Source organism: Nuphar pumila, chromosome 2 (assembly GCF_984573655.1).
Source record: "Nuphar pumila chromosome 2, dmNupPumi1.hap1.1, whole genome shotgun sequence".
Classification (NCBI taxonomy): domain Eukaryota; kingdom Viridiplantae; phylum Streptophyta; class Magnoliopsida; order Nymphaeales; family Nymphaeaceae; genus Nuphar; species Nuphar pumila.
This window is the reverse complement of record NC_143250.1, coordinates 91,404,371-91,415,621: the sequence shown is the minus strand read 5'-3', so window position 1 is coordinate 91,415,621 and position 11,251 is coordinate 91,404,371. Positions and strand designations below refer to the sequence as shown.

At 36.3% G+C, this 11,251-nt stretch overlaps 1 protein-coding gene across 1 annotated transcript in view; it reads left to right on the top strand.

Moving 5' to 3' along the window:
* The first annotated feature begins 2,238 nt into the window (after positions 1–2,238).
* Positions 2,239–11,251, top strand: part of LOC149846077 (putative methylenetetrahydrofolate reductase (NADH)) — a 34,573-nt gene continuing 25,560 nt past the window's right edge. Inside the window, exons 1-5 of the mRNA XM_089996160.1 lie at positions 2,239–2,450; positions 2,577–2,825; positions 3,176–3,358; positions 3,931–3,991; positions 4,111–4,193. Of these exons, the coding sequence (XP_089852286.1) occupies positions 2,607–2,825; positions 3,176–3,358; positions 3,931–3,991; positions 4,111–4,193 (546 nt within the window). The 5' untranslated portion in view covers positions 2,239–2,450; positions 2,577–2,606. The remainder of the gene's footprint in view (positions 2,451–2,576; positions 2,826–3,175; positions 3,359–3,930; positions 3,992–4,110; positions 4,194–11,251) is intronic.

Sequence of the window (11,251 nt, the reverse complement as noted above, 5' to 3'; positions counted from 1 at the left end):
GTAATTGCTTGGCATTATTCAACTGTTTGTTGTACCTCACACATGTTATCGATGTCCTCTACCATGAGGTCTATGCAACGGGCAACATACGAGGTCCAAAGGAAGGACCATTTTTTTTTTAACAATTCTTTACTTATTGTGCTATATTTTGCTGCATTATTAGTAATAAATTTCATAATATTTTGAAATTCAATCTATTGCACAACATGATAAAAAACTTTGAGCAATACATTTGTTGTCTTGGGCATATTAGATAGACCAATTGATTTAAAAAATATAGTTTCTTTGAGGCAATAGATAAGAAAATTTATCAAGGTCCTTGACTTTTTGTCTGTCTACCCACCTACCATGGTGTTACATCAAATTTTTCTCCATGACTGCTTTATCTCATCATAATATGCCTCCTCCACTTTGTTTACATTAGCATCTAAAACGTTTTATTTTAAAGTGTGATATGAGGGCATTTTATATCCAAACCTGATACTGGTTATAATATTTACCATGACCTGAAAAGAAAATGAATTTGCTGCATTGAAAGAAATGCAGACATCATAGAACCATCTCTCAACTGTGACATCCACGTGCTCGACTAAATAATGAGGAGTCATAGCAATTCAAATGTCGGTCTGGAGCAGTTCTATTAGGGAAAAGCCTCTAGCTCTACTTCCTCTCCAAGAACTCCCTCCTCCTCTTCTTCTTTTTGTGTCTACAATGACACTAATACTAGCACCAACCACACATTTTTTCTTTGTTGCAAAACTTCTTACTTCTGATCATATGTTATAGGTTGTAGGATCAGAAGTAGGGAGCTCAACTTCATAATACGCGTTCTTACAGGACTCTGCATACCTCATTTATGCCTCATTCATATTTCTTATTTTTTCTCTCAGATTATCAAATAATTGTTGGCATTGTCATTTCACAACATCCGACAATTTCTTTTTTTGTGTATGCTTGCATATTATGATATGTCTCGGTTAAATGATGCTTCAATTGAGATATACCATCCGAAAAAGAAATTTGGCAATAGTTATACTTCATTTTTAATTAGTTTTTACTTATTATTTGAGTATCTCATTGTCATGCCGGATCTTCTGATGCCATCTTTCCTCAAAAAAACTCAATAAGAAGCAAAGAATAAAGATTTATTACCTTAACCTACTTTTTTGAGTGAAAAAATAATAAGAATGCATTTACTTGATAAAATTACAAAAGGCCTCTTCCTTGCACACCAAACAACCCTCAAATCGATCTCAGGGCTTCTAGGGTGCTTGGGTTCCCTTTTAATAGCCTTTACAAAAACTTAGAAATCTTTTTTAAAGAGACCTTTAAAACCCAAAACTTAAAAACCAAGGTTTAGGTACGTTTTAAGTGCGTCAAACCCATATTGTATGATACTCACTCGTATTGCGATACGAGTATGTATCATATCACAAAACCCAAAAATAACGATACGTATTGTACTATATCTTACGATACTTACAACACTGGTAAATCGATCTATGATTTTTTCTTTTAAGTTTGTATCACAGCCAAAAAGATCTCATGAAAACTTTGAAATGTTTTTTTCTTCTTATATTTTTTATCAATAAAGTCATTACAAACAAATGATTAAATAAGTAAATAAATCATAGAAATTTGCATTAAATTACAAATATCTAGAAAATAAAGAATGTTGTTTTGATATTGTGGTAAAATAAATGTTAATGTCTTAATATTTTGGCTTGTTTAAAATGTCAATCAAAATATCAAAATAACGCTAATATTTTGGACCATGGTGTTTGTATTTGGGATAGCAGATGGATTGTGGAGATTTAAACGGCAAAGGAAAGTTGTAAGAATGCAAAAAATACAACATTCACCTGATAATCTAACCTTTTGCAAATTAGTCCTTACCATATTTGCATTTTGCAAATTGGTCCTCTTATAAACTCTAAATTGCCAATTCAACTACCCTTAACAAATTTTTTTTTTTTCAAGCTGAGGGTAGGCGGACCCCTACCAGAACAACAGCTGCCCCATGTGCAGCTTACCACAGGACAGATGGGATAACTGCCCTTAACAATTACCGTCAAGGAAACTAAGGGTTGTTAACCGCAAGAAGTAATTTGCGGTTAATGGAAACTTTGGGGACCCATTTGAAAAATGACATATATCAGAGATTATTTTGCAAATCTCCAATAAGGCAGGAATCAATTTGCAAAAGACCCTAAATATTTACCCCTATTAAACAACGTCAGTCCCAGGGTCACTGGAAGTTGAAAGGGGGAGTGGCAGGGCCAAATGCTACAGTGTCGGCGGGGTTGTTGAGAGGCTTTCTTGAAAGAAGGGGTTGTTGAGAGTTGAGAGTTGAGACTTGGAAATTCGCTTCCCCTCCTCCCTAATAGGTTAATATATACATACATACATGCGTTCCCGCGACGGCGTGCGAACGAGAGAGGGTGGGTAAGGTAAGGAGGTGGTGTTGGTGTTGGCCTGCATCTGTCTCTCTCTCGCTCCCTGGTGATCGCAGCTTGTAATTCTCCCCTCCTTCATTGAGTTCCTCGTTACAGATCTCTTCTTTCTTATGTGAAAAGGTGAACCGAAGAGCCAAAAAAAGCAGAAAGATGAAGGTGATCGAGAAGATCAGGGAAGCTGCCAAGGAGGACAGAGTAATCTTCTCCTTCGAGTACTTCCCACCCAAGACCGAGGATGGGGTGGACAATCTATTTGAGAGGATGGAGAGGATGGTGGCTCACAACCCATCTTTCTGCGACATCACTTGGGGAGCCGGCGGATCCACGGCGGATCTCACTCTCGAAATCTCCAACAAGATGCAAAACATGGTAAAATCCTCCTTCTTCTTCGTACCTCTCCCCTCCTTCCGGATCCAAAAGGAGGGCAGACGAATGAATCCGTCCTGCATTATGGAAAATTCCTTTTTGCCTTCTTGGCTCGCTTGGTTAATGCTCCATTCTTAGCATTTGTCATCTTCCCTTAAGTTTCATTTTTTTTTTCTGTTTCTTTTTTCCGGTCCCTTATCTGATAGTCGTCGGCATATTGCTTTTTACACTGTTGGTCCCTTTCCCAATCAAATGGATTTCTTCTTTTTGTTATGCATAAAAACCAAGTCAAGATATCGCAGTTGATCGATTTGGACGCATATCTTACAGTAGATCCGTGATCGTGATTGTAGATATGCGTGGAGACGATGATGCATCTGACTTGCACGAACATGCCGGTTGATAAGATCGATCATGCCCTGGATACCATTAAATCCAACGGCATCCAGAATGTGTTGGCCCTCCGTGGAGATCCTCCTCATGGACAGGATAAGTTTGTGCAGGTGGAAGGTGGTTTTGCGTGTGCACTTGATCTGGTACTCAATGCCTCTTCCTTCTTCTCTTGCATTTGCATATTGACGATTCTGTGTTGCACCTTCCCTTGGTTGACGGGAATTGAAGAATTGCACTTATATTTCGTAGATCTTTCCTTGGTTCGACCACGACTCTTTCTGATTTAGTGCCATAATTAATTTTATATTTTCTGTTATCCGTTGTAGAGTCGACACTGTTGCTAACAGTCCTTGATTGAATAAGAAATATGTTTCTGCTGTCGAAGCCACAGCGTCTCCCCCGTTATAGCGACCGCTTATATTGCTCATTACTTGCATATCCACCGCAAAAGTTGAAATTATGATTTTGAATGAGTTCATGCACTACGTGTGCGATCTCAACCAATGTTCTTTTAGATCTACTCAGCAATCGGGGCCATTCCTTTTTTAACAAAGTTACTACCATCAGAACTCAGGAAATGAGCTTAAGATTTCAATGCCTTAAGCTAGTTCCGTCTTTTGACATGTAGTTAGGTGTTCCTGCTATTCTCCTTGCTTCCAAGTACGACCAATGCCTTTATCTTCTCAACTGAACGTGATTGGCAACTTTTGTGTAGGTGAGGCATATACGCGCCAAATATGGTGATTACTTTGGCATCACTATTGCTGGTTACCCAGGTCAGTTTTATCTCTTATATACCAAATACCATCCCGTGTGCAGTACCAACCTCTTCCTTCATTATTTTATTTTATTTTAGTTTTTGCATTTCCCTTGTGAAATATTTCATTCATTTCAGAGGCTCACCCTGATATGATAACAAGTGATGGCGGAGTTTCTGAGGAAGGTTATCAAAGCGATCTTGCTTACTTGAAGAGGAAGGTGATTGGACACTTTTCTTTTTAACTGTGATAATGATGCATGACATGGCTGCTATACTTTGTAGTGGCATGCCAACTCAGGGATATAATGAATAGAAGCACTAATGACATTAAGTTTTGACAAAACTAGAAAGTTGGAGATATGCATGGAAGATCTTTCTAATTTTCATGTCTTTCATGTCGTATTCAGGTTCTTGCATTTCTTTTGTGAAAAGATTTCTCATTTTAAGCATAGGCGGCTGCCTTCTAGTTGCTTTGTGTGAACTTTTATTCCTCTTCAGCATTAGTTTGTCTTTGGTGTTCTAAGCAAGCAGGATGATTCTGTGAGAAAATACGATCTTCTAATTACGAACCAAAACGTCCACCAATAAATCGAATGGACAAGCACAAAAGTATCACTAAGGACACACAAAAACCCACAAAGGAGGTTCTCCACAACAAATAATATAAAAAATCTATTTTATTAATCACCAAAATGCAAAGAAATGCATTACAAATAATGAGGGGCTTCACCTCTATTTATACACAAGTGGCAGTCTCAAATAGAGCTTTTGGAACAGTCCAACGACTGCAAATAGAGCTGTTGGGACTGTTCCAACAGCTTCTATTTGACTAGTCAACTCTATGTTAACTAGTCCAAAAAGAACCTAACTAAAAAAGAAAAAATAATAAAGAAAAAAAAAGAGAAAATTAATTATTAGTTACAATATTTACATATATAATATATATGTATTTGACTAGTCAACTCTATGTTAACTAGTCCAAAAAGAACCTAACTAAAAAAGAAAAAGAAGAAAGAAAAAAAAGAGAAAAATAGTTATTAGTTACAATATTTACATATATAATATATATGTATACACATACATATATACATATACAAATATGTATATGTATATATACACACTGTATATATACATATTATATCTATATACATTTTAACACTCCCTCTCAAACTTACGAAAAAATAACCAAAAGTTTTACTTAGAAGGAAGTGAAATCTAAGAGCAACAAGATGTTTAGTGGTGAAATATGTCAATTGGTACTTTGATGCGACATATGACAGATCAATGTAACCTTAAAGTTGTTAAAATGTAATCATTAATCTCGTTGTATGTACATATATATATATTCGTATATATATATAGAGAGAGAGATACATATACATAGTATATATGTATACATCTCTCTCTCTCTCTATATATATATATATTGCTCGTAATAACCCAAAAAGGGTATTTCTGTAGTTTTCTATTTTACGCATATTCCATTTGGAATATGATTGTATTTTTCTTCTTTCTTTTCTTATTTTCTTTTTTGTGGTTTGTGCCACCTAGGGAAGGCTTCCCAAAAGAGTCGTTAGGGAGCCCCCAACGGTCACAAATGTGACCGTTGGGGGCTCCCAACGACTCCTTTGGGAGCCCCCTATGTGGCTCCTCTTGTTGAGCATAAATAGGGGTGTTTCCCCTTGTAAATTATTAAGCTTGAGAGCTCAAGCTCTTGTCACATTTTCAATATATTTTTCCTTTTCATGGCTTTGTGCATGATTATATTTTCTTACGCCTTTGTGCGTACTTGTTCAAGTGTTATTTGAGTGCCTTTGTACACATCTCTTGTGAGGTATTTGTGCTTGTGTGTGTATTGTATCTTCGTAGACATTTTCACAAAAGATACTCCTCTCATACATAATAGCAATCCACCTCGATGTGGCTTTGTTCTTTCGTGAAATGTGTGGTTGCTAGCTATGTAGATAACACTCTTGTTGTTACAGTACATCTTTGTGTAAGGAAATGAGTTCCTTCGAAGATGTTCACTAAATCACCAAAAGTGAACACTCAAAAGAGTTCTACCAAAATATCACAATGAACACACAAAGAACCACAAATAGGTTCACTTACAAATACCCACAAAGGGGAGCAAAAACAAAAAGATAAAAAATAAATGTTTTTATTGATCTCAAAACATGCAAGAAGTATATCTTTGAAGTGAGACTTGGCCCCATATATATATATATACACAAGAGAAGAGGGCCATAGAGAGTCGTTGGGACCCTAATGGTTCCTTATGTTGACTAGTCAACAAGTGTTGACTAGTTCAAATGCAATAAAAAAGAAAAAAGCTAACAAGAAAAAAATCCTAGTTACATTATATATATATATATACATTTACATTTTTTAACACTCCCCCTCAAACTTACTATTGGATAATCGTAGGTTTGTCCAAGATAAAGTGAAATCTAGGAGCAACAAGAGGTTTGGTGAAGAAATCTGCTAATTGATATTCTGAAGTAATATAGGGGAGATCAATAGTGCCGTTGTAGAAATTCCTCTCGTACATAGTGATAAGCCATCTCAATGTGTTTGGTTCGTTCGTGGAAGGTCCGGTTGCTGACAATGTAGATGAAACTTTTGTTGTCACATCATAGTCGTGATGCTCCTTTACTCTGAACACTCATGTCAGCCACCAATCTCTTTAGCCAGACCACTTCCATAGTGGTTGTAGCTATGACTCTGTATTCTGTTTCAGTTGATGAGAGAGAGACTTTCTGCTGCTTCTTGCACCTCTAGAAATCAACGATTAACCTAAACATACACAAAAACCAGTAGTTGAGTGTCGGTTATTTGGATTACCTCCCCAGTCATTATCGATATAAGCAATTAAATATAAGGATGAAGAAGCAGACAAAAAAAGTCCTCAAAAAATAGAAGTTTTAATATATCTAATAATATGCAAAACTGCTTCCATATGAACAGTGGTAGGAACATGCTAAAATTGGCTTGCTGTGTAAACTGCATGCACAATGTCAGGTCTTGTAATTGAGAGATATGACAATGCCTCGACAAGTTATTTCTATGGTGTTGGATTTTTAAGTGGTTCTCAATCATCAATCTTTATTTTGACATTGACAACTTCGGGAGTGTCAACTTTCTTATCATTTGAGATACCAAACTTGTCAACAATATTTAAAGCAAACTTAGATTGAGTCAGCAGATGACCTCTAGAAGCATAAGCAACTTCTATACCAAGAATTAAAAAAAAAAATCCAAATCAGTCATTTTAAAATGTGTTTTGAGAAGCTTTTTAATGTGTTCAACTCCTTGTTTATTACTGTCAGTGATAATTATATCGTCCACATAGAGGAGAAGGATAATAATACCTGCATCAGAAATCTTAACAAACAGAGCTGTGTTAGTCAGATAAGATTAAAATTGAATATCATGCATAACTTGACTAAACCTGTCATATCAAGCCTTTGGGTTTTGTTTAAGACCATAGAGGGCCTTGTCTAAGCGAATATGTTTTCCTTTAGGTATAACTATGCCCGGCGGTTTTTCCATATAAACTTCTTCAGCCAAGCATCTATTGAGAATTTTTTTTTTAACATTCATTTGATATATAGGCCATTTTTTCAAAGGCAAGAGCTACTAAGGTCCTAACTATGGTCATTCTAGCAATTAGAGCAAATGTTTCCTCATAATCTATTCCATACTCTTATGAATATCCCTTGACAACTGACCTAACTTTGTACCTTTCAAGAATTCCATCACTCTTGGTTTTATCTTTATACATCCATCAGCAACCTATAGGCTTCTTTCCTTGGGGAATATCTTGAATAGTTCAAGTATTCACTTTTTCTAAGGCATCTAATTCCACTCTCATAGCTTCTACCTAGTCAGGATGGTCCTTTGCTTCAGCATAGTTGAAAGATTCTATATAGGAATGCATTAATGCAATGTAGGCTTAATACTTAAGTGAAAACGATTTATATGACAATTTTTTTTAGGGATTTTTGACACTCTAGATGAGCTTTTGGTTTGTATCTCTCTCTGTTTTTCATTATTGGTATATTTTTCAAGAGCACATTGATGTTCTAAATTACCACGCCTGGAATATTGGATACAATCTTGATCTTTATGAGATGGTTCTTCACTTATCACATCATTTTTAACTTCTTGGTCTTCATCAATATCACAACAACCAATCTTTAGAATTAAATTCAACAGAAAAAGTACTTATTTATTTTCTTAGTTTTCTCGGTTTCAAAAAAACTTTCTTTTTTAAAAAAGATGCATTCCTTGAAACATATAGCCTTTTAGTTTCAAAGTCAAAACATCTATAACCTTTTTTATTATTTGCATATCATAGAAAAACACAATGAATAACATAATGAGCTATGTCACACGGACTCGGCTCCAAGGTCGCCGCACCCGCGTCGACACGCACCGACATGGGTGCGGCTCGGACTCGGTCAACCCGACCCTAGGTGCGGTCAACGCACCCAGGGTCATTTTGGTCCATTTTTTGGAAATTTTTTTTTTTTGAATTTTTTTTTTAAATTTTCTGGGCTACAGCTGTAAGGAAAAAAAACCATCACAACTAAAAAACCTGTACACTTTCAAGTTTTAAGTACAGAATGGGCACAACTCAAGTTTTTGTGGTTTTGTCCTGTATGAAGAAAGTGAATTATTACAGTGTATGAAGAAAGTGCCCAAAAGTGAATTATTCCTGTATGAAGAAAGTGTACAGAATGCCTTCACAACTCATCACCTGTCCCCTAATGGGCACAACTTTGACCGAGTCTTATATATATATATATATATTTTATTTTATTTTTAATATATATATAGCCGAGTCCCCGTGTCCAAAATTTTTGAAATTGCGCCGCACCCGTGTTGCACCTGCACCCGCACCCGCACCCGCACCCGCACCCGCACCCGCACCCGCACCCGCACCCGCACCCGCACCCGCACCCATGTGACATAGATAATGAGAGAGTTTGTTATTTTTGTCAGTAAAAATAAAACACTTGCATCAAAAAACCCTTAACCTAGAGTAATTTGAGATTTGTTTGAAATTTTTTTCAATAAGAGATGCATTTTTTAAGGATGAAGATGTCATTCTATTAATAAGATAAACTGTAGTTAATGTGGCTTCGGCCAAAAAACCTTAGGTATTTGGTTTGTAATAAGTAAAGTCCTTGTTGTTTCTATAATATGCCTATGCTTTCTTTCAAGTAAATCATTTTGTTGAGGGGTATAAGGACAAGATTTTTGATGTGTGATACCGCATAGGTCTAGGTAATATTTTTTTTTTTATAAAATCTCTCCTGAATCTGTGTGAAAGATGAAAATATCATTCTTAAATTGTTTTTTGATTAACAACAACAACAACAACAACAACTACGCCTTCATCCCAGAACAATTGGGGTCGGCGATATGAACAAAAAAAGAAAATCATTCTGGGTCTTCCACATGAATCCTTCTCTTCCAATCATTTCTATCCAATGCCATGGCCTCGATGAGGTTCAAAGCATTCATATCATTTCCTATCATCTCCATCCATGTCTTCCTAGGCCTACCCCGACTTCTTTTAACTAATATATTTTTTCATTTCTCCTTCCTTCTAACTGGAGCATCATTAGGCCTTTGCCGAATATGTCCAAACCACCGTAAACGATTCTCTTATCTTATTTTCAATGGGTGCAACGCCTACCTTATTACGTATCTCCTCGTTCTGAATCTTATCTTTTATTGTATTTCCACACATCCATCTAAGCATATGCATCTCAGCTACACTCATTTTTTGAATATGATGTCTTTTGGCAGCCCAACATTCCGTACCATATAGTAAAGTGGGCCTAATAGTCGTCCTATAAAACTTTCCCTTCAACCGCAATGGCATTCTACGATCGCACAACACTCTAGTTGCACTTTTCCATTTCATCCACCCAACCTTTATCCTATGATTTACATCTCCATCAATTTCTCCATACTTTAGAATGATAGATCTCAAATATTTGAAACAATCATCCACCAGTATTTCTTGCTCACCAAGCTTCACTACACTCCCATCACTACTTCATTGCTTATTAAACCGACATTCCATATATTCTGTCTTACTCTTACTCAACTTAAAACCTCTTGCTTCCAATGTGTCTCCATAATTCTAACTTAGCATTAACCCCAGCTCTAGACTCATCAATCAAAACAATATCATCAGCAAACAACATACACCACGACACATTTTCTTGAATTGATCTCGTAAGCTCATCCATCACTATAGCAAATAGGAAAGGGCTTAAAGCAGATCCTTGATGTAACCCAACCGTTATAGGAAAATTGGTTGTCACCCCTCCACAAGTGCGGACATTGGTTACTACTCCATACATATCTTTAATTATACTAATGTACTTGAGAGAAACACCTTTCTTCATCATTGTCCACCAGAGAACGTCCCTAGGTACTCTATCATATGCCTTCTCCAAATCAATAAAAACCATATGCAAATCTTTGTTCCTCTCTCTATTTCTCTCAATAAGTTGTCTAAGAAGATGTATAGCTTCCATAGTTGATCTTCCAGGCATAAAACCAAATTGATTCTCCGATATCATGACAACCTTCCTCAACCTAGACTCAATCACCCTCTCTCAAAGTTTCATAGTATGACTCATGAGTTTTATACCACGATAGTTTGTGCAATCTTGTATATCACCCTTATTCTTATATAGAGGCACCAAAGTACTCTTCCTCCACTCATTAGGCATCTTATTTGTCCGCCAAATCTTGTTAAAAAGATTTGTCAACCATTCTAAACCTTTCTCTCCCAAGCATTTCTAAGCCTCGATAGGTATACCATCTGGGTCAACTGCCTTTCTTGATTTCATTTTCTTCAAAGCTTTTGCAATTTCTTCTTTTGAATCTTGCGCATGAAGTCACTATTCATCTCATGAAAAGGAATGGAGAAGTCTCCAAGATCCTGAGCATGACTTCCATTAAATAACTTATCAAAATAATCTTTCCTTCTCTCCTTAATCTCCTCATCTTTGACTAAAACCCTTTGCGTTTCATCTTTGATACATCTAACCATACCCAGATCCCTCGACTTCCTATCTCTCATCTTTGGAAGCCTATAAATATCCTTCTCGCCCTCTTTGGTATCCAACTTGTCATAAACCTCCTTATATACCTTATCTCTCGCGTTTCAAACTATTTTTTTAGCTTCCTTCTTTGCTATCATATATTTCTCCAAATTCTCATTATCACAACTCTTACTTAGATTTCT